A 24,359-nucleotide genomic window follows, 5' to 3' on the forward strand; every position below is an offset into this window, starting at 1 on the left:
AGTATATAGGGATTTTTTGGTAATCATAGTAGGAAAGATTATACTGATACTGTAATCTCAGGCCTGAACTCCATTAAGTGTCCAAGAAGTATTTTAATCCATCCTTCCTGTCTGTGGCATGAGGAGCCTCTATGATATGACTGTTCTAATCATTTTTCTCTTTTCCTCTAGAGTAAAATAGTGAGAGTATTAAACTTATGGCAGAAGAATAATGTATTTAAGAGTGAGATTATTCAGCCTCTTCTGGATATGGCAGCAGGGATTCCTCCTCCAGTTGTCACACCTGTTCTGGCCAGTACTACTGCTGCTATGAGCAATACTCCAGGTATGTTGCTTTGAGAGAGATTTTCTGAGTGTTCTACTCATGCATTTCATATATGATTATTCACATATGAAATAATAATTTGACAGTGCAAGAGAATTTGTTTTGCTTTAGGTAAATGAAAGGAAGTCTTAATTTGAAGGAAAAATAAAATCAGAAATTATATTTGTGTTTCATTCTTTTCAAAAAAATTAAAAAGCTAAATAAGCTTTTAAAGTTCTTAGAGACATACATAATCAGCTTGGGAAGTTGGTATGTCAGTTAAATTTTTCCTGATTTAGACTGTAATCTTTTAAACTTGCATATATATCAACTTGATATTCATAGTGAGCTAAGTGTACTTAATATATGAAGAGAACCCTGAAAATATTTAATGGATCCAAGAACGAGTAATAATCTCAAAATTATGGAGATTTTTTGAGGTATTTAAATGACATTTGAATTTTTTTTTTTTAACCATAGTCTAAGAATTACATTTGTTATCATTTTGATATATGTTTATTTTGGGGTATGTACATATACATTTTGGAACAATAATAATTTTATGTACACTTTTATAATACATTTTTCATCAGAGGTTGAATATTTCCTTATGTCATTGAATTTTCTTCTTTAGTAAGGTATTTGATGATTTCCGAGTATTGTAGGCTCCTTTAAAATAGTAGCTTAGTTAATTGAGAATAAGTATGAAAAGCTCTTTTTGGTTATTTTTGTTGTTGCCATTTTTTTGTTGTTGTTTAATGAACCTAATTCTATAATGGTTTTAAAAGATGAAGACAGTAAAATTATATAAATTTGTACACATTTTATAAAAGTGACAGGACAAATCTAATTTTCCACGTATTATTTATTTACTGACGTTATTTATTGGGGATGGGTTTGCTGTCTTTCTAAAAGGAACTCCTGTGACACCTGTTACTCCAGCCAATGTGGTCCAAGGTTTACCTGATCCGTGGGTGTCTCAGATAACAAATACAGATACACTTGCAGCAGTAGCTCAGATCTTACAAAGTCCTCAAGGCCAACAGGTGAGCAGCTTTTTTTGTTATGTCAACATGATTTAGAACTCATTGTTTTCTCAATGCATTGTTCATTATGTACCACCTAGAGTGTTTTTAAAAATTTTTTTAAAATGACCACACTACATACAATACTTTGTAACTTGCTTTTTAAATTTAATAATGCGTCATGTGCATTTTTATCATCAAAAATTATTTTATAAATAATTCATTCTACACCAAAACAATTGATTTAGCACATAGTTTTGCCAAGCATTATTAGGTGCTATTGTTAAGGACTTCCCTGGTGGCTCAGACGGTAAAGCGTCTGTCTACAGTGTGGGAGACCCAGGTTTGAACCCTGGGTTGGGAAGATCTGCTGGAGAAGGAAATGGCAATCCACTCCAGTACTATTGCCTGGAAAATCCCATGGACAGAGGAGCCTGGCAGGCTATAGTCTATGGGGGGTCGCAAAGAGTCGGACACGACTGAATGACTTCACTTTCACTTTCATTGTTAATCCAGTAATGAGACTGGGAAGCTTTCTGCCTTGGAGAAGATATCAATCTGTTTTAGGGGAAACAGACAGTAAAGAGATATAAAACATTATTTCGATAGAGATATATGACCTAAAGGGACTTCCAGGTGGTGCTAGCAGTAAGGAACCTGCCTGCCTGCAATGCAGGAGATGTAAGAGACGTGGGTTTGATCCCCGGGTTGGGAAGATCCCCGGGAATAGGAACTGCAACCCACTCCAGTGTTCTTGCTTGGAGAATCACATGGACAGAGGAGCCTGGCAGGCTTCGGTCCATAGGGTTGCACAGAGTCGGACACTACTGAAGTGACTTAGCACATATGAATTAAAACAGGGCAGATCTTTAGAGTGACTAGGTTTGGAGGAACGGGTCAGAGTTAGGGTAGCCAAGAGAAAGCATCTTTGACAAAGTGACATTTGAAGAACCTGTTATGACAGATATGAGATTGTTTTTCCTTAGCATCTGTGTTTTTTTTAAGCTTATCCTTTAAAACCAGATTAATTGTGATCTATACAGTAAAACTCCGCGAGCTGTCCTTCCCACATGTTCACACATTTCAGCCTCCTGTCTTTGTTTAAATGCTAGCTCAGTAAGGCCTTCAGACAGCTATTGAAAACCGCAAATGCTGCCTTTCTTCTGCTCTGCTGCCTTTGTCACCTGCCTTCTTTTCTTCCTTAGCACCTAATATCTCATGTAACTTCCTTATTTGTTTCATTCACTGTCTCTTTGCACTGGAATGTATACTGTACAAGGGCAAGGAGTTTTTCTGTTTTGCTCACTGCTGTATTTTCAGTGTCTTGGTTATAGCAGGTATTCAGTATATTTTGTGAAACGAATGACTGATGTATAGAGGCATAACAGTGTTGGGGTATAGAGAATATATCTTAGAATTGAGTTTTCTAGAAGATAAGATAGTCTACGTATGTAAGTTACTAGGCATGACATTGCAGTGGTAAACCTAAATGTGAGGCCTGGGCTGAGAAGGATTCATGTACAAAGCCGTAAGGCGTTGCCAGAGAGGTCCATGTTGAAGTCACATGATCTGAAGAGTACTTGAATGGATGGGAAAAAAGAGAAATCTAGAGATAAGGAGTATATTTGTTGGTGAAATCTAGAGATAAGGAGTAGATTTGTTGGTAACAATGATAATAGAAAGGCAGTAGTACATGTGTGAGGAATAGTACAGTTGTGGACTCTTTAAAAAGACAATCTTTAAAAAAATGGAACCAGTTCATTTCTTTAGCCTTAGATTGGATCCCGTTTCTGTATTTTTGGGGACAGTTGTGAAACCAAACTGAATATTAGATTAAATTGTAGAATTTACTAACTTCCTGTGATTACGATATTTTGGAAAGAATCCATAAAGCAAATCTAATTTTAAAAGGTATCTATTAAAAAGTACTTTTGGCAGGAGAGTGGGTATTCCAGAAGAATAGTACCGAGCATCAAGAAGACACGGTCACCTAAGATACGAAGTCAGAGGAGAGGAAGAAGTAGGGCGCTGCAGACTTTGAACCTGGGCAACCGAGAGGACGGCACTGCTCTTGGGGCGTGGGGGGGTGTGGTGACGCAGGGCCAGAAGCAGTATAAAAGGTGCGGAGGACGTTTCCTTCCTTTCTTCGTTCCTCCCTATAATACTCCCTTCTTTTAGTTATCCATCCTGTCTGCTTTGGAGCTTCTTTAGTGCAGTAGCTCAGCTATCATGTGTTTTTGTACTTTGTTTCCTATCACATTAGTAGTTTGTAGTAAATGTTTGTTGATAGGTGAAGACTGGTTTGTTTTCCAGTGTTCCTTTTTGTGATAGGCATGGGATTGTTTCACTTACTGTCATCGTGCATATTTTTATCTTCTCTCACTGTAAATTGAACTTTACTTAAAGAATACAAATGTCTTGTTTAGCAGTAGCTTTGCTATTTTTATTTTTCTATTCCAAACTGATAATTTTCAGATTTAACTTTGGTTTACATCTTAAATAGAAAAGTAACTACTTCTGGGATATATATGTAGGGTTTACTTAAATATCTTTAGGATTTTATTATTATTTCTATTTTATAAGAGAGAAGGTGAATAGAGGGGGGACAGGGGTTGCTTTCAACTCTTTGTTGACACTGTTCGTCTTTAATTTCCTTAGTTTCAGACTGCTCCAAGGGAAAGAGTCCTTATTTTCTTAACTCCTTTCAGGAATGTGTTGTCAGATGGTAAATTTGAGTGGTAGCAAAAGCAGTTGTTGTAAGTGCTTGTCCTTTCAGAGGTTGAGTTCGTTGAAGAAGGGAATGAAAAGCTTAGTGAAAAAAATCAGTCTGCTTGTGATGAGTTTTTATTTTGTTGTTTGTCATGGTATGGTCATTTTATTTTGTTTAAAGTTTCTTGACTTTGCAGAAGTAAAGACAAACCTATTTAGAACTGTTACATATGGCACACACACACAAATCTTATTTTAAAAATGAATTGTTTTGAGTCAGTATATATTTTTTCTTGGTCTCTAGACTGTAGAATGATAAATTTTATTGACTAAAAGTTTAGATGAGCATTCTTATGGGTAAAACCCAACACCTGTTTGTAACAATTTTCTTTTCTCTCCCCGCACCCCCCTGCAGCTTCAGCAGTTAATACAGACTTTACAGATACAGCAGCAGAAGCCTCAGCCCTCCATCCTGCAAGCCCTGGATGCTGGTCTTGTTGTCCAGCTGCAGGCTCTTACAGCACAGCTTACAGCAGCAGCCGCAGCAGCCAACACCCTTAATCCCTTAGAACAGGGCGTGTCTTTTAACAAGGTAGAAATTAGGATAACAGATCTGTTCTATATGAAGAACTGAATTTTCTGTACTATCATATAGATTGCAATTATATAAATTACACTTTACCATAGAACTGTTTTATGGTTTAGCATTCATTGTACTCTATAAGGGTTTTCCTGGTGGCTTAGACTGTAAAGAACCCACCTGCAATGTGGGAGCCCTGGGTTCAATCCCTGGGGGTTGGGAAGATCCCTTGGAGAAGGAAATGGCAACCCTCTCCAGTATTCTTACCTGGAGAATCCCCATGGGCAGAGGAGCCACGAGGTTGTAAAGAGTTGGTCAGACACAACGGAGTGACTAAACACAGCACTGTATAAGGGGCTTCCCAGATGGCGCTAGTGGTAAAGAACCTGACTGCCAATGCAGGTGACATAAGAGATGCAGGTTCATTCCCTAAATTGGGAAGATCCCCTGGAGGAGGGCATGGCAACCACTTGAGTATTCTTGCCTGGAGAGTCCCCTGGATAGAGGAGCCTGGCGAGCTACAGTCCATAGGGTTGCGAGGAGTCAGACATGACTTAAGCGCCTTAGCACACGTGCATGTACTGTTATTAAGTAAATATTACTTAATAACTTAACAATTATTAAGTAAATATTACTGTTTATTAAGAAATACATTTTACAGAAGATTCAAATTTCTGAAAGAAATTTAAGTAATTTTATAAATCCACTTGATAGACTTATTTTCTTTCGACTAAAGAAAACTGGTCAGTAAAATTGTATATTCACTATTGAGACAAATGGTTATTTTTGAGCTAATTTTTATGGATGTTACAAATAAATTAATTATAGTGTCTAGCCTGTAATTTTAACCTGCTAAAATTAAAATTGGAAAGTATGTGAAAGTTCAAAGGATAGCTTCTTTACAAGTTGTTACTATACTATAATATGATAAATTGAGATATAACTATAAAGAATAGTGTTTTCAAAGTTGAAAATCTTGGATGTTTAACTTGTGTGATATCCTCAATATTCTTGCTGATTGTAGGAATATTATCCCTTGGAAATGATATCTGTATTCTTTTTATTTCTGCTGTTATTTTTATAGAAATATAAATATTGATTTATTAGATTATATTACTTAGGCTCGTTTAGCTCACAGCTTTCCAAAAGCCTTTAAATTGATCATTTAAAAGACAGTGGAGCATTCTGAGAGAACTGTACTAGTAATAGGTCTGTTGATTACAGTTCTCGATGTTTTTTTTATAAAACTGTTGTACTCTTGACAAGCCACTCAATTATTAAATCCTAATCTTCTCTTCTGTAAAGTATTGGTAATTATCCTATGTGTCATGATTGTTCTGCTTCATAAGACGTCTGTCAGAATTCTTTGAAGAGAAGTAAAGGTCCACTCAAAATGTTTTTTATAGTATAACAATAAACAATAAAATTATATGAAAGAAATTGTTACATTTTAAATGATAGAGATAAATTAATGGAATGTCATTGATCTTCAGAATAGCATTTGTAACTTGTATTTGTGTACAGTACTTTGAAATTTTTCTCTTTCTCTCCCTCTTTTTTTCCCCCCAACTTAGAAGTTGATGGATAGGTTTGATTTTGGGGAAGATTCTGAGCATAGTGAAGAACCCAAAAAGGAAATTCCAGCTTCTCAACTGTAAGAGTTGTTATGTTTTTCTTCATAAACCATAAATTTTTTCTGTTATCTTTATCAGCGTTGACATCTGAGCTACTCAGTATACTTTAAGCATTGTTTCAGGTTCTTGGGCTCTCACATAGGAAGATGGGGGAATTGCTGTTTGTTGCCTCCCTATATTGTTTTGACTCTAAGAACTTTGCAGATAGTTGGGATATTATCAAAATTCTTTACTGGAAAATTGATAAGTGTTGATAAATTTGCTTGTAACATTTGCTGTTGATATTAAGCTTTAGGTTATTTAGCTCAGTTGAAATAGCAGGAGAAAGAAGTTTCCTTCTAGTGTCCGTGGCTGCTTCTAGGAAGTATATAGTAAATTCTGGGAATGTATCAGACTAATTAGAAGTAAGGAACAGGGTTGTAGGGATTTTGTTTGTTAAAGAAACAGATTGTGAGTTTTTCTTTAAATCAGTGATTCCCCTACTTCCTCACCCCAAACAATTGTGCAGAGCCTTGGGTTCTGTGAGGGTTCAGGAGAGGACCAGTGGGAAGGAGGATGTTGGAGAGGAGGGTGGAAGGTGGGAGAATAGGAAAGGGATGATGAGTGGGGAAAGCCTCTGGATGTCTAATTTTAGCAGTTATTAGTTTTCTATATTGTGATAATATATTAAAATATATAATATATATAAATGCAGTTATATGCTTATGATAAAGAGATTCTATTTGAAAAATTAAGAACTAATGTTTTAGACTACGAAGTATTTGAGATCATGTAGATCAGTGTCCTGAGCAATGTAAGAAACTCCTGTAATAGTCCTGATAGGTTTTTTATCCGTTGTTTTAATGCCTTCTATAACATAGAGTTAAGTAGTTGTTAATACGGTTTGATCTTTTGTTACTGAATCCTGCGCAATTTGCTTTCTACACAGTGATCATTTTGCTTTCTGAAGCAAGGAAGCAAATTTGCTTCAGAATCGATTGAGCCATAGCCATTCGGTAGTTGAAGATAGGGATCATTCTTCCCCTTAGGTTTATCTGCTCCAGATGAAGTACACTTTTTCCCAACTGTTTCAAGACTTCTCACCATCCTGATTGCCCCTTTTGGGGTGTCCTGTTTCTTGTTCATGTCTTACCTTGTGGCACCCAGAATTCCAGGTGTTTTCCAGGTGTGAATTTCCCAGAGTATAGTTAAATTATTATTTTCTGTTATCTAAACATTCTTTCTGTTAACATGCCTAATAATGTGAAAGCAGATCAGTTTTAAGTGTATGATCAGTTTTGATTGTAGATTGCACATATACTGATCGATGGAACATTTTTCCCATTGTGTCATGGTTTATAAGTGTTTCATAAGATTTTCTTAAAATGCTCTAATGTAAAAAAGTACTAATTTATAGACAATAATAGCAGATTTTCATCAGAATATGTCTAACATGTAATCCATCTGTTGAAACTATTGAAGAGTATATTTCTATTTCAACATATTAATGTTCCGAGTTACTCTATTTTCCATGTTAATATTAAAAGTAAACACTGCAGTAGAGTATATTCCATTTGTTGGCATTTTGGGGTGTTTTTGAATATTTTGTTACTTTCATATTACCTTTATTGGATTTTAAAATATATTTACACTTGTTTTTCCTTGTAGTTCTCATGTTTCGGAATCTGTGAACAATTCCATCTTTCATCAGATAGCAGAACAACTGCAGCAGCAAAATCTTGAACATCTCAGACAGCAACTCCTGGAACAGCAACAGCCTCAAAAGGTCTATAACCCCATCTTGTGGTCTTTATTGTTACTGCTGTCTACAGTCTGTCACTTGGTGATTTTCCTTCAGCCGGTTGTTACTAGGAAGATGAGTCTTTTCAGGACCTTTACAGTTTTTGTTTGTTCTGTTTTTTTTTCTTTGTAATCTTGAAATGTGTTCTGGCAGCTTATATATCTGTTGAGAAATTATAGAAATTATTTTCAGTATATTGGAAGGAATTTATAGAGGACAGAAGACATGGTGTTTCAATATTACAGTGTGAAACTTTTCTTTCCTCTCAGTTCTCTGTTAAGATCATGGTGATCTTGCTATTGTTGATGATGATGATGACAAAGTAGGTTGCTATCTTTAATTAGACTTTTGGTAGCTGGCAAGAGGTTTATTAGGCATGATTGCAGTTAATGCTTATCAGATAGTTTTTTTACAGTTCATTTTTATCTTTTATCTGATCCTTTTCTTTAAAAAGGTATAGTTTCTTTGACCACATCTTTTATATGCTGAGATATAGGTATTTTGAGTCTCATTTGCTGCTGCTGCTAAGTCACTTCAGTCGTGTCTGACTCTGTGCGACCCCATCTCCAGGCAAGAACACTGGAGTGGGTTGCCATTTCCTTCTCCAATGCGTGAAAGTGAAGTCGCTCAGTCGTGTCTGACTAGTAGCGACCCCATGGACTGCAGCCCACCAGGCTCCTCTGTCCATGGGATTTTCTAGGCAAGAGTACTGGAGTGGCCTGCCATTGCCTTCTCCATGAGTCTCATTTACACTGTAGGAAATTGAAGCTTAGTGAAATGAAGCATCCACTGTTAAAGTGCACTGCTGGTATGAGATACCATCCGTCTTAAGACTCCCCATTATTTTATATAGACCCAAGAATTTTTAAATACCTCTAAAGTATATGTAGGCTTACCAGATTGCGCAGTGGTAAAGAGTCTGCCTGCCAGTTCAGGAGACATAAGAATTGGAAGTTCAGTCTCTGAGTCAGGAGGATTCACTGCTGCTTAATGCTTGCCTGGAAAATTCCATGAACAGAGAAGCCTGGCAAGCTACAGTCCCTGGGATTGCAAAGAGTCAAACAGAACTGAGCGAATGAACACACACACAGAAATTACATGTAACATTCCATGTAGCTTTAAGAATATTCTAAATTTCAGGCATGATGAAATGTAAAGTTGTACCTTAGAATGGATAAAATATGTCAAATTATTGTGAAGCCAAGGTTAAATTCATTGCAAAGCCTGATTTTGCTCTATTTGAGAAATAGTTATGGATGTAAAACTGTTTACATTATGAGTTTCTGGGAATCTCATACTTCTTCTAATCAAATCTTTTTGGCGCTAATGAATTTAATACAATACCATAAATGTTTTTAAAGTATGAGCATTGTTAGAGTGATGATAAATTCAGAGAAGAACAAAGAAGCATTTTGCCTCAAGTAAGCTCTTCTCTAGTAGAGTATGTATCTCTGTATAATTACAAGGCAGAATACTGGTTTTTGTAATAGAGGTATGAGTGAAGGACTATGGGAATATGGATGGAAGAGGAAAGATTAGTTTTGATAGCAAACCTTAGACACTGTTAGGGTCTGATGTTGTCCTTTCAGTGCAGATGGTAATGGATTTTGTTGATATTTGTATGTTGGAACTTGTACCTGGAATCATGAGAATGAAATTCCATACCTTGTTTTGAAGAAATAAGTCTGATAGAAGTGGGTGCATTATTTTATGTCATGAAAATAAAATATATATCTGCTTGAGAATTTAGGAACTTGAGGACAAAGGAGAGTAACAAACATTTGAATATTATTTAAAAACACAAGTTGTGACTCAAGGAAAGGAAACATTGTCAGTGATAAAGGAAACTTAAGAGCTGTTACAGAGCCAAGAGGTAGTAGTGATGAAAGTTTATCTAAGCAGATTTACTCACCTATAAATGTGACAGTTTTGAATTTCCTTAGTTCTAACTTTGTTTCAGAAGTTTTAGCAGAAACAATAAAATGAAGGTTTAACAGAAAGAGAAAAAAAAGAATTCTGGTCTTAGTTGATTGCTTTATAAATCATCTCCACAATTGTAGAAGGTATAGTAATAGGATTTCTTTGAAAGGAGTAGATGTTCTTAAAAGCTTTCTTGTTCAAAAATGGCTGAAGAAAAAAAGCAACTTTTGTTAGGTGTAAGATGAATAGTGTTTAAAACCTATCATAAATTTAAAATTGAAGAGTAAGTATCGACAGAGAACAGTTAAATTCAATCAGTTGTGAGATTGGCTCTACCAAACCAGTTATGTTTAAGATGAAGTGTTTTTATTTAAATATGTTTTTATTTAAGATGGGGTGGAATATGCAGAAAAATTAAGTGTTTCTATTCACCACTAAGCTTAGTGTGGCTACCTAAAAGCTATCATGGAGTCTTAAAGAGGAGGATTAGGATTGCTAGTGCTGCTCTGTTTCTTGCAGCCCTGACCACACTTGGGTAAGGGTTTGAGGTTTTTTGTCTAATGATGGAAAGCTGGTGGAAAACAGGAGAACTTTCTGAAAATGGTTGAATCATGAGGAACTAACAATCATGTCATAAAAGGAATGATTTCTGTTGTCTTGAGTAAGTTGGAGTTGTGCTTTTGATAATTGTTTTATCAGATATCCAAAAGATGTCATATAACTCAGAATGAAATGCTTATAATGAAAGTGATAAGACTAATAAAATAACTTTAAACAAAGTGTTAGAAATAAAAAGATCAGAGAAGATTCAGCCCCATTAATAATAAGGAGCTATCAGTGGGATATCAGCAATATGTGACGTACTTTGCTTCAGTAGTTTTTTATTGTTGTTATTTGGTCGTTAAGTCTTGTCCAACACTTTGCGACCCCATGGTGTGCAGCACACCAGGCTTCCTTGTCCTTCACTGTCTCCCGGAGTTTGCTCAGATTCATGTCAGTTGAGTCAGTGATATTATCTAACCATCTAATCTTCTGTCGCCTGCTTCTCCTCTTGCTGTCAGTCTTTCCCAGCATCAGGGTCTTTTCCAGTCGCATCAGGTGGCCATAGTATTGGAGCTTCAGCATCAATCCTTCCAGTGAATATTCAGGGTTGAATTCCTTTAGGATTGACTGTCCAAGGGACTTCCAAGAATCTTCTCCAGCACCACAGTTTGAAAGTATACATTCTTCGGCTTTCTGCTTTTTTTATGGTCCAACTGGCACATCCATACATGACTACTGGAAAAAGCATAGCTTTGACTAGGCGGACCTTTGTCAGCCAAGTGATGTGTCTGTTCTTTAACACACTGTCTAGATTTGTCACCATCTGCAGTGATTTTGGGGAGAAGCCAATGGCACCCCACTCCAGTACTCTTTGCCTGGAAAATCCCATGGACGGAGGAGTCTCATAGGCTGCAGTTCATGGGGTTGCAGAGTCGGACACGACTGAGCGACTTCACTTTCACTTTTCACTTTCATGCATTGGAGAAGGAAATGGCAATCCACTCCAGTGTTCTTGCCTGGAGAATCCCAGGGACGGGGGAGCCTGGCGGGCTGCCGTCTATGGGGTCACACAGAGTCGGACACGACTGAGGTGACTTAGCAGCAGCAGTGATTTTGGAGCCCTGGAAAATAAAAATCTGTCACTGTTTCTACTTTTTCTCCCATCTATTTGCCATAGCGATGGGACCAGATACTATGATCTTAGTTTTTAAGTGTTGAATTTTAATCCAGCCTTTTCACTCTGTTCTTTAACCCTCATCAAGAACCTCTTTAGCTCTTCTTCACTTCCTGTCATAAGGGTGGTATCATCTGCATATCTGAGGTTATTGATATTTCTCCCAGAAATTTTTATTCCAGCTTGTGCTTCATCCAGCATTTCGCATGATGTACTCTGCATGTAAGGTAAATAAGCAGGGTGACAATATACTGCTTTGATGTACTCCTTTTTCAATTTTGAACAATTTCGGTGTTCCATGTCTGGTTCCAACTTGTTGCTTTTTGACCTGCATATAGGTTTCCCAGGAGACAGATAAGTTGGTCTAGTATTCCCATCTAGAATTTTCCACAGTTTGTTGTGATCTACATAGTCAAAAGCTTTAGCATAGTCAGTGAGGCAGAAATAAATGTTTTTGTTGTTTTTTTTTTTTTTTTTTGCTTTTTCTGTGATCCAGTTTTTATTTATACCTTCTTGAAATATAATGCAGTACTTTTGGTGATACAGTAAAACCGAAGGAAGGTTTATTTCACAGTTGAATCGCCCTTCTCAACAATCCCCTACTTTTTAAATTATTATTTTAGGTTTTTTTCCACAGTTGGGAATAATTGATGAGTAATAGTGGAATAATTCTTAGGATGATGAAATAGCAAAATGTTTCAATATATAGGAGAAAAACACCTCTAAGGTCCCATAACATAGCTTAGACCTTAGATGCAGTTACGGGTCCAGTCGACCTAATGCTAATTGCAAGGTCATAAAATAAATTGTAGTTGAATTTTATCATAATTTTTAAATACAGTTTTATTTTTTGGCTGTCCTGGGGCTTCCCTGCTGCTTGGACTTTTCTCTAGTTGGGATGAGCTAGCTTCTCATTGCCGGAGAAGGCAATGGCACCCCACTCCAGTACTCTTGCCTGGAAAATCCCACGGACGGAGGAGCTTGGTAGACTGCAGTCCATGGGGTCGGGAAGAGTCGGACACGACTGAGCGCCTTCACTTTCACTTTTCTATTTCATGCACTGGAGAAGGAAATGGCAACCAGCTCCAGTGTTCTTGCCTGGAGAACCCCAGGGACGGGGGAGCCTGGTGGGCTTCCGTCTATGGGGTTGCACAGAGTCGGACACGACTGAAGCGGCTTAGCAGCAGCAGCTTCTCATTGCAGTGGCTTCCCTTGTTGCGGAGCACAGGCTCTAGGACATGCGAGCTTCACTAGTTGCAGCACATGGGCTCAGAAGTTGCAACTTCCGGGCTCTAGAACGCGGGCTAAATAGTTGTGGCGCACAGGCTTAGTTGCTCTGTGGCACGTGGGATCTTCCTAAATCAGGGATCTAACTTGTGTCTCCTGCATTGGCAGGCAGATTCTTACCACTGAGCCACCTGGGAAGCCCTGTAGTTGAATTTTAAAAGTAAATTTTTTCTTTGTTCTTCATAAGATCTCAAAGAAAAAATAAAGTGTCATGAACCACAGCCTTTTCAAATAGGTGAAACTGCTCAAAAAGAACCTCAGAATCTAACATTGGTTGCAGTGGATTCCGCTGGTTATACCAGGCAGACTGTTACACAGAAAATCCGAGATGAAAGACAGGTGGGGTGGATGGTGGACGGAATGCTCCAGGTGGGTGGCGAGCTAAGAAATACGCGACGTGAAGGACGTAGCAGTACTGACCTAGGGCCAGACAGTAAGGCTCGGGATAAAATGGAATATTATCTTGCTGTGTTGTTACGAATTTTATTTTTATTGTACCACTTTGAAGGCATTAGCTGGGACTGTGCTTAAAACACATTTTGATTTGTTCTCAAAAGTATACTTATTTACCAGCTTTTGGTCAATTGTGTGGAATAAAGCAGGCATTTAATTAACAAGTTTTTAAGCTTCAATTTATTTCTAAACCTTGAAAATGTTACTTGTCTTTGGGGAGCCTGTTCCTTCATAAATTAATACATTGGAATGGTTCTTTTATGCTTTTTGGACTCAGTTTTTCTACTGCTTGCTTTTCGTTTAGTTTAAATGTCGTTAGAATAAGAGTAATTAAAATATTTTTTTATTGAGATATAATTGACATAACATTGTGTCAGTTTAAGGTATACAACATTATTGATTTGATATTATATATTGAGATATGATTGCCTCTGTTGTTAGCTAACACCTCTATCATGACAAATAATTACTTCTTTTTTGTGGTGAGAACAATTAAGATTTAGTCTCTTAGCAACTTTGAAATTTATAATACAGTATTCTCTATAATCACTGTATTGTATTCCTTTTACACACAGAGACAAATTCACAGCGAGATTAGCTTTCTTCTTAGTTAGGAAGGAAATAGTAGGAGTTAGTAGGAGTTAGTTAGTAGGAAGGAGACAGTAGTTTGAGTTACTCTTTTCTGTTAATTATGATATTCAATAATTCCCAACTTGTGTACTACCAGGGACTCTTTTTATTCATCTTTAGCACCTATGAGATCATGTTTTAGGATGTTTAATTAGGGAGTCAGTTTTTTCATAATAATCAGTTTTCCCATTTCAGTTAACATCATAGTATTATGCAATTGCTAATGGCAACCCACTCCAGTGTTCTTGCCTGGAGAGTCCCAGGGACGGGGGAGCCTGGTGGGCTTCCGTCTATGGGGTCACGCAGAGTCGGACACGACTGAAGTGACTTAGCAGCAGCAGCAGCAAGCAAATTCACGCTGACTAGCATCATATAAGCAGAGTCCCTGTATCAAGTTGCTTTAATTATAGTCCCAGGTTTGGAGGGAGGTTTAAATTTGTTTTTTTCCTATAGTTAGGCTTCATTGCCTAACTTTTGTTTAGTCTTTCTGAAATGTTTTACATATCTGAGTACTTCCTGATATTGTTTTCTGAATTCGTACTGGATCAGTGATTTTGATATTCAGGTTTGAGCTTGGTGTTTGCTTATGTATATATAGTGGGTGACTTTTCTTTATATATCACTCATAATACAGCCCCTTTATTCGTGATAGTTTATCTTTTCCACAATGAAAAATTTTGTTTGGAGAGTTTTCTTAATCTTGCCAGTCTCTTCTAGTGTTACAGTATCCACCTTAATGGAGGTATTCTGTGCTTTCAAGTAAACTTGTATTTATACAAAAGTGCCGTTTTAGATTGATCATTAAAGATGTAACAGGATTCTTTTGGTATTGGGTTTCTTTTTAAAAATTTGATTGTGATGTTTGCATCTAAATTTTCATTCATAATATTATTCATTATTTCCCAATGCTTGTGTGTTTGTGTACATTCTCAACAGGCAACTCCTCAGGATAGTCAAGAAGGAACATTTGGGTCAGAACATTCTGCATCACCGTCACAAGGGAGCAGTCAGCAGCATTTCCTTGAACCTGAAGCAAATTTGGATGATTCCATAGATATTCAGCAACAGGTAAAAAGTAAATGTTTTCCTGGGTCATAAAGTTCTAAAATTGATTTCAGAAAAAAATCTTAAAATATGGTAATACTTTTTATTTTATGTAAAATAATACAAACCTGAATGTTTTTTCCTCCACGTTAAGCTGTGCATTGTAACCATTTTACTATTAGGCATTAATGTTACTATGGTGAATATTTTGGAATACAGAAATAATCAGTAAACAACTAAATCTCAACCAGGCATTTTGTTTGTGTGTGTTCCTTTGACTTTGAAGGATATGGATATAGATGAAGTGCAAGATGCAGTGGAAGAGGAGGTCTTTGAGCAGGAAGCAAAGAAAGTGGCTGTTCGTTCAAGATCAAGAACACACTCCCGATCTCGTTCAAGGTTCTGCAGTACTATTTAAAAATAGCTGTGTGCAAAGTTTTTAAATGTTGGCTTTCTTTTTTTTTGGAATCCTTTGTTTCTTTGCATCAAGGTAAAAGAAATGTTTCTCTCAATATGTTTGAGAGAAAAGAAAATGTTACTCTCAGTATGTTTGAGGGTACCATATTGTCTCATGAGAAAGTAACTCAGAACTTCAAAAACAGAAAATATTGGTTTTGTTTTTAGTTGGACATGTCTGTGGCTTTTTATTTGAATTATTTACATGAGTCACAGCGATATCGTGAGACTTAGATTTGGGGTTATATATGGTTGCAGTTAATGTTGTGATGATAGTCAGCTTAGGACATAATTGTCACTGAACAACAGTTAAATCTCACAATAGAGGAATAGTATTATAAATTCCATTTTTTTTTTTACATTCTGTTTTATCTCATAATACCAAAAATGATTATGAAAATCAAACTATAAAAATTGTTTTTATTAACAGTAAGCATATCAGACTCTCAAAAAACACATTCTAGAAATGGTTTTCTCTATGGGCTTAGCCATGTTAAGGCTGATTAATGTACGTGCTCAATCAGATATGAGTTAAGGTACTTCATTCTTAACCTGGTAAATTTTCTTGATTTTGAACTGTCTTAAATATATGTTGTCTTTGCTATAAATGGTCTTAAAACTTAAAGTCATTAATCTGTAACATCTTTATGGTGTGTTTTCGGCACACGAATGCCCCAGGAAGTCTGAACAGTAAATTCTGGAAGAGGGACAGTATCTTTGATGGCTTTTTCAGTCATTTCTTGTGTGTTTTAAGAACTTCCTTGTATTTACTTGGAAGTTGCAGCAATTTATTTTCAAGAATTTCCTTGCAAGTGAGAACCTGTCAGTTCATATTTCTCTAAACTGACTTCTCTCCAGGGAATTACAGTGCTAGTCCTGAAAATGTCTTTGTCTTAGCAAATTCTTTGTCTTTGCAACACAGGAGTATTTTGAGTAGAGTTCAGTGGCATATGATTGATAGGAAAAAAGAAACAATATTTCAGTATCAGATTATATTGTAAAGTCATATACCATGAGATTTTAGAAGATGAAAACCTATAAAAAGAATTGCTTAGTGGTCTACTGTTGAAAACACTTTCCTAATTTTAAGAATGTAGCATCTTTGTCACCTAAAGAATCTGTTTTCTTCCATCTTTCATTCCTGTTCTTGACTCTCGTTGTAAATTAACACATTAAGAGAAAGTGAGAGCCTCACTAGACTCTCTTCCTCCTCTTCTTGTATCACCCAGACTCAGTAAGAACCATCGCAGACAAACATCTGTGTCTAATGTGGACCTAAGCAGTATAGCAGTATAGAGATTTAAGTGCATGTTTGATGCTTCAACATTGTCATTAGTAAAATAAGGGTTTTTTTTGTTGTTGTTGTGGTTAGATCACCAAGGAAACGAAGGTCTAGGTCACGATCTGGTTCTCGAAAGCGTAAGCACAGAAAGCGATCACGCTCCCGCTCTAGAGAAAGAAAAAGAAAATCATCACGTTCATACTCAAGCGAAAGGAGAGCTAGAGAAAGGGAGAAAGAACGACAGAAGAAGGGATTACCTCCAATTAGATCTAAAACATTAAGTGGTAAGTGATGTACTTTATAAGCTTTGGTTTCAGTAACATTGAGAAAATAATTAGCTGCTGTTAATACACAATCTCTCAACCTGATTTTTCAGACTGAGAAGTTGAAAACTGGTTTGGTTTTTGTAATATTATAGAGGAGAAAGAAAATAGGTTTCTACTCAAATACTAGTCAATGAGAGTTGATTTTTTTTTTTTTGATACTAGTTAAAAAGTATGACTTGACTAATGATTTACAAAGTAGAATAGGCTTGTATCTATAATATTTCACTGATACCATGATTTCCATGTGTAGTGTCCTAACCAATTTTGAACACCAATTCTATAGGAGTAATTATTATGGGAAGCATGCCAATTTAAAGCTAATATAAACTTGATCAGTACTGAAAGAGAGAGTTCTGTTGTAGAAACTTTCTCTCCTTTATAGTTAATCTATAATGTATGATTAGGCCAAATTTAGTAGTAGTGGGGGTTTGTTTTGGGAGAAACCTCCAGGAGAATTGACTTGACAGGCACGTGAAGTATAGGAAAATAAGTCATACTTAGTGAGGGATTCTGCCTAAACGATTCTTAGTGGGTTATGACTTTTAGGGTGAATGAACAGGTTGCAGATGGGTGAAGTACATAAAATGGAGCAAATTGTCATTCTTTGCCAAGAGCTGAACACTGATCAGGTTATCTAATTTCTGAAGATCTCCAAATAAATTCTTTCTGCCATGGAGATAGATGGGTCACTGGTGCAGCTTACATTGCTGAAGCATCCTGGAAACCCAGGCGTGTAATTAAAGGTGACAGCATCTTCTTATTACATTCTAGCAATCTGAACCAGCCTTGGCTGTCTTTCCAGAATCTTGCCTGGTTACGAGAACCAATAGTAAATGATTAATAGTATTGGTACTCCTAACCCTGATTCAAGCATGGGGGTTGGGATCATGAGCTGAGGAATGCAGATAACTTGTAGAAGCTAGCCAGGAAAGGTAGGAAACAGATTTGCTCTGAGGGCCTCCAGAAGGAGGGCAACTTGTTGACCTATTTTAGACCACCAGAGGTGTAGAAGACTACCTTTTTGAGTTTTGAGGTACTAATTTTGTGGTGTTTTGTTACAGTAGCAGAAGAAAACTAATACATTGCCCTTTGAGACTTTGGTTGAATGGACAGGTGAATTGCATGAGACCCAGAACAAATAGCAGGGAGAGAACAATCTCCAGGGATCTATTAACTGAATGATTCCCAAAGTTCTCATAGGTCTGGAAGACATTCACGTTCTGACTAGCCAGAGTAGAGAGGCCTGATTGAAATCCACATTTGGTAGGTATCTTGCAATGGTCACATTTTAATGTGGGGCTGAATTAGCTTTAGAGTAAAACAGTAACCCAAAAGCTGGAAACTTTTTTTCCAATAACATTGACACAAATCCAAATAGAATAAAACTACAAATATATCAGCTAAAAGTATTTTTAAAGTAAATGTTTTCAGGGAAAGGAGATGTTTCTGAAGGCATGAACGGTGCAGCCAAAAATAGGCCAGATGTGTCTCATGTGTAGCATTTATTTATTAAAGGGAAGTGGCTTCCTGCTTTTAGTATCCCTGGGTCTTTCATGGTAACAAGTTGAGTTCTAAATCAGCCTTTTCCTTTCTATATTTTTTTAAATCTAATTATTCTTTTCTTAAGGGTAAGATACTGTTTTCAGATTTAACTGTTCATTCCAGCACAGAAAGATACTTAAAAGGTTCCCAAATAGGATTACAGTGAAAAGTGATTTTGAAACTTTGTTGCACATTAGAATCACCTGCAGAATTTTTAAAATACCCCAATTCCCAGTTTTCTGTGCCACTTATCTTGGATTATCTTTAGAGTGCGTCTCAGATATCCACCAGCATGTGCTGTCAAGCTTGAGAATATGTGATAATAATGCAAGATGTTGTCTTGGCATAGATGTGAAAGGGTACCTGGCATTTTAGTTGATTTTAAACATAATAAATAAAAATATCAGTTAATAAGTGTTTAAAATATGCTATCTTAAATTTTAATTTATTACTGTTGCTAGTGCTTTTCCTTAGCTGCTTGAAAGAAGCAACTTATCTATGTGATTTAGGTCATTGGTCTCTTGTGTCTTGGCAGTGTGCAGCACTACTCTGTGGGTTGGTCAGGTGGACAAGAAGGCAACACAGCAAGATTTAACCAACCTGTTTGAAGAATTTGGACAGATTGAGTCCATTAATGTAAGTATCAGTTCTTAAATAGAGTAGTGTAAGGTTTGGAAAAAATATAGGGAGTTTTTAGTCACTTTGTATCTGCCCTTAAATCACATTTTTGTGAGGATTATTTGACTCTGATCATTTTTGTGTTTATTCTCCTGCTATCTCCTTAATTAATTTTTCTTTTTTTACTGGAATTCTTACAAAATATTCTTAGGGCCTTACTGCAGTGTGGTAGTACTTGATTCCTAAAATCATGAAATGAGTTAGCAGGAACCATATGTATGATCTTGTTTAATTCTCTTTTCCCCTTTTTTAATGAAAATGGAGAAACTGAGTTAGAATTGTCATTTGCACCTGAGCACTTCGGTGATGGTGGAGACACAGCTGGACGGGAGGTCCCAGTCTTCTGCTAGCCTCCTTCCTTCCTTTCCACACCTCGCCCTCTCAGAGCAAACCCCGGGGCAAGAAAACCTATGCGGCCTGAGCATAGTTCCCTCACTCCTCAGTGTGATTCTTTCCCTGCATCCAGTCCCCTTCTTTGAATATTTTCTTCTTCCTGAAGGACTAATGTTTCTCCTTGGAGCTAAAACTAAGCCATGAAATGTTTTGTAGTCATTTGTTTGAGGAGACTTTAACCCTGATTTTATTCACTGTTACTGTAATGTCTTTTGGACATTTTTCATCATTATTTACCAGGAAATTGACTGGTTTTTCCTTTCTAGTCTTAGAGTCCTTACAGTCTCAACATTCCTTCAGTTCAGTTCAGTCGCTCAGTCGTGTCCGACTCTTTGCGACCCTATGAATCACAGCACTCCAGGCCTCCCTGTCCATCACCAACTCCCGGAGTTCACTCAAACTCATGTCCATCTGGTCGGTGATGCCATCCAACCATCTCATTCTCTGTCGTCCCCTTCTCCTCCCACCCCCATTCCTTATATGGCCAAGTTTGGCTTTTTGGTATTTGTAACAGCAGTGTTTATTTAAATTGAATTTGACCATTTTGTATTTTACTTTCAATGGGGTGTGACCTCACTGGAGCCTCACAGGAAGCTGGTTAATAAGTAATTCATAAATTGTTACTTTACCAGGGAGGAACCTAAAAGATTTGACTGAGTTACATGGATAGTAAATAACTGATTAGTTAATAAATAATAGATAATTGGTGGAGTGTTTCAACTTAGGTATTTCAGATTCCTCTTTTTATACCATAAAAGTGTTGAAGGCTTGTCTTTTTGTCTTTTTAAATTTCACCTGTCAGAACTTAAGTAATCTTTCAGAGTTTGTAATCGTGTAACCTCTGAAATTTTTTTCTGATTTTGCACTACTTTAATGGTTCTCAGCTCTAGCTGCATATCAGACATGGGCTGGGCTGACATTTGAAAAAACATGAATGCCCATGATCAGTATCTTTAGATTCTTATCAAAGTGCCATAATTACACAGGTGAATTTGATGCAAAACCAGGAATCCTTGCTCTGAACAGATCCTGAATCCAAGTAGCGTTTTTTATTTCACATTGCATATGAAATGTCTAGTCTTTCTTGTACCACAGTCATTTGGACATCAGTTTGTCTCCCTCTTCTCTTTTACCTTATAACAGTGCATTATTTACAAGTAACAGGCATTAAGTTGTTTTGTGAAGTGAAGTGTACTAAATGGCTAGTGTTAAAATTCAGGATTTCAAAAATTGATGGAAGACTTAATAAACCTTTCAGTTAGTTTTGAGGGAATTTGAAGACTGAGAAGAGCCCATTAGATTTAGAGTTTAGTAGGTCATTAGCTTGAAAATATTTTTGGTGGTTTGGGGAGGGGTTGGATCTACATTGCGAAAGATGAAGAATTATGTAAGGGGTTAGATTAGCTTCTCTTGAGAAGTTTGGAATTAAGAATTGAAAGCTTGAAATATTAGCAAGATTGAGGGAAAGGTTATTTTCACAGCTAGAGCTTATGTAATGACTACTAATAAAGTGGTAGAAGACCTTGTAAGTTTTTCATAAAGTGAAATACTCCAGGTATTTTTCTGAATTAATACTTTAAAGTTAATTTTACGATTTGGTAGTTTATAGAGTAGTTAAGGAGAAGGCAGTGGCACCCCACTCCAGTCCTCTTGCCTGGAAAATCCCATGGATGGAGGAGCCTGGTAGGCTGCAGTCCGTGGGGTCACTACGAGTCGGACATGACTGAGTGACTTCACTTTCACTTTTCACTTTCACACATTGGAGAAGGAAATGGCAGCCCATTCCAGTGTTTTCTTGCCTGGAGAATCCCAGGGACGGGGGAGCCTGGTAGGCTGCCGTCTATGGGGTTGCACAGAGTCGGACACGACTGAAGCGACTTAGCAGCAGCAGAGTAGTTAAATGCTACAAAAAGTGAGATCCTTATGCTGAGGCTATTTTCCTATTCATATTAAAACCTTTGTCTGGAAGTAGTTGGGCAAAGTTAAATTTTATAAAATTGAAGAGCTTTCGTTTTATTATTTGTTACAGATTTTGGACTTTGTTAAGGATAAAATACTTCGGGCAAACAAAAATCCTTCTCACAATAACCAACATAACATTTGGAAAATTATAAATACTACTGTAAATAAATTACATGCTTCAAGTATGTTGGCCATCCAGTATTACTTTCCGTTTATCTGGTGGTATCATACACATGTCTTTATGCATTATTTAGTTTTAATAGTTCATCATTGTGTTGTGAAACTTTTGATTGACATGGTTTCATGTATATCCGGCTTAGAATGAGTCCCAGCTCGCTTCTGAACTTTTTTTTTTTTAAGTAATTGTATATGAATTGTACCAATAAACAGCCAGAGGAAGAAAGGGGGAAAATGATTCAGTATTTCAGTGATCAATGTTCTCTTCTATTAAAACCATAAAATGCCAAAAATGACTTGCCCTCTTATATAAGCATTTCTAAAGAAAAAAAAATTTTTAACAGATGATTCCTCCCAGAGGCTGTGCTTATGTCTGCATGGTTCATCGACAAGATGCATTTCGAGCTCTTCAGAAACTTAGTTCCGGGTCGTATAAAATTGGATCCAAGGTCATTAAGGTGAGATTGGGGGACACATGCTCCTGTTTTACTGTATCGTTAGAATTCGGTTTCCTGTATTGAATTCTTTTTTAGCGTTATGCGTAAACCTTGACAGAAATTTATTATTTCAGTATTAAAATATAGAATTAGCTTGAGGTTAAACAATAACCAAACAAAACCTTATTCAAGCAGATCTTTGAAATTGCATCTGCACAGTACTCTTGAGTCAACCAGGACACCACTTTATGAGCAGAACTTCATCAGGCTGGTCTTTCATTCATTTCTTCCCAGTGTTTCCTAATCCTACCCCATAATTATACTGTTGATGTCTCCTTTTTAACATCTTGTAATTCACATTTTATTTCTGCTATTTTGAAGATAATTTATTTTATCAATTTCTGTAACTGAATTAATAAATTTAAAATTCCTTTCAAAGGAGTTAATATGCCCATGCTTTTTCCTTTTATGGCAGAGAGTTTCTCTATGTAAGTTGAAGTGTCACTGGCCTCTTCTTTCATGGAGTACCAAGATTTTGTTTAGCTAATTATCTAAGTATCTAACTGCTTAATTATAAGATTTTATCTAAATAATTATATCTAATTAAGTTGAGGTTTTTATGGTGAGAAGTAGATTTGGATTATTTTTAGGAATGTATTCTTTTAAGATCATATGAAAAAGTGGAAATAAACCCCATATTACAGACACCATCTCTGTCTAATGCAGGTTTCATTTTACAAAATCAGAAAATACATGGAAAAAAATTCCTTGATTATTGTTATTCCAGCAGTGATTTTTGAAAATAATTTTATTTGTATTTACATCGTTAGCTTATAATTTTGTGTTTTACCTTTTTTTTTTTTTAATAGTAGAAATGAACTTTTTTTTTCTTCTCTTATAGATTGCTTGGGCTTTAAACAAAGGTGTAAAAACAGAATACAAACAGTTCTGGGATGTGGATCTTGGAGTTACGTATATACCGTGGGAAAAAGTTAAAGTGGATGACTTGGAAGGTTTTGCAGAAGGAGGCATGATTGATCAGGAAACTGTAAATACTGGTAAGAACCCTACGGGGAGTTTTATTGTTTAAAAAGTATGCTGAAAGGGTTGTAACTGCTAAACATTTTGCGTGATGGGGTGAATTGTGTTATTTCCTGGAATTTTTCCTCCTTGCACAGAAAAGGGGAAAAAATGAACCATTACCTTGTTCAATGTATATGCTTACTGGGATCTATTCATAAACGTCACAGTGTAGTGTTCTAAAACTCTAAACATAGCATTTCTTATATATGCCTTTTTCTAGAGCTTCAGTCTTTGAGAGAGTTGTGAATATGGAGGCATCTTTAGACTTATTTTATTTACTTGAGTTTAAATGAGAACTGGGGGTTTAGGATGGTGTTTCTGTAAAAAAACCTCCTAGATTACAATATTTTGATTAGTATCTGTGTTGAGAATGGCAGGAATAGAATCTTGGTTTAAAGAGCTGTAGTTCAGATTCATGGAGCTCTTGAAAGCTTATAACCAAGTGATAATCTGACCTGTTCTTTTTTAAAATTTGTCTTTTTATTTTTAAAAATTCACAGGATAATGGATACTTGGGAAAGAATTGAAATATGATATACTTCATTTCTTGACATCTTAGCTCTTTTACTAAAGTTAGCTTAATTTTCAGAGTAGTGTTTTGTTCTCTGGCCATTGCACATGTTTTCAAACACTTTTTTTCAGTTGTTGTATTCTTGCCTTTTCCTTCTCTCTCTCACTTGGGTGGCTGTTCTTCCAGAACATTTATTCATTCAAAGCATATTTCAGTTCCTGCTGTGTGCCAGGCATAATTTTAGGAACTGTGATTATAGCAGTGCGATGGACAGAAACCCTTCCTCTCAGAGCACACTGTAGTACAGGGATGGACACCAGTCCTCGGTCCAAGCCTTACTAGCTGCCTGTTCTGTAAATAAAGTTCTACTGAAACGTAGCCATGGTCAGTTGTGTTTACCTCTTGTATATGACTGTTAAAATTCAACAA

The 24,359-nt window shown here is 36.5% G+C and overlaps 1 protein-coding gene across 10 annotated transcripts in view; it reads left to right on the plus strand.

The window, feature by feature from the left end:
* SCAF8 (SR-related CTD associated factor 8) overlaps nucleotides 1–24,359 on the plus strand; it is a 215,572-nt gene that overhangs the window by 53,853 nt on the left and 137,360 nt on the right. For all 10 annotated transcript variants that reach the window (XM_088840850.1, XM_088840851.1, XM_088840842.1 and 7 more), the window contains 11 exons: nucleotides 172–325; nucleotides 1,220–1,350; nucleotides 4,454–4,630; nucleotides 6,193–6,272; nucleotides 7,900–8,017; nucleotides 14,976–15,107; nucleotides 15,370–15,482; nucleotides 16,912–17,105; nucleotides 19,225–19,325; nucleotides 22,244–22,357; nucleotides 23,238–23,394. In XM_088840850.1, the coding sequence (XP_088696976.1) occupies nucleotides 172–325; nucleotides 1,220–1,350; nucleotides 4,454–4,630; nucleotides 6,193–6,272; nucleotides 7,900–8,017; nucleotides 14,976–15,107; nucleotides 15,370–15,482; nucleotides 16,912–17,105; nucleotides 19,225–19,325; nucleotides 22,244–22,357; nucleotides 23,238–23,394 (1,471 nt within the window). The remainder of the gene's footprint in view (nucleotides 1–171; nucleotides 326–1,219; nucleotides 1,351–4,453; nucleotides 4,631–6,192; nucleotides 6,273–7,899; nucleotides 8,018–14,975; nucleotides 15,108–15,369; nucleotides 15,483–16,911; nucleotides 17,106–19,224; nucleotides 19,326–22,243; nucleotides 22,358–23,237; nucleotides 23,395–24,359) is intronic.

Source organism: Moschus berezovskii, chromosome 10 (genome assembly GCF_049115385.1).
Source record: "Moschus berezovskii isolate FMDL1 chromosome 10, NW_MosBer_1.0, whole genome shotgun sequence".
Taxonomy (NCBI): domain Eukaryota; kingdom Metazoa; phylum Chordata; class Mammalia; order Artiodactyla; family Moschidae; genus Moschus; species Moschus berezovskii.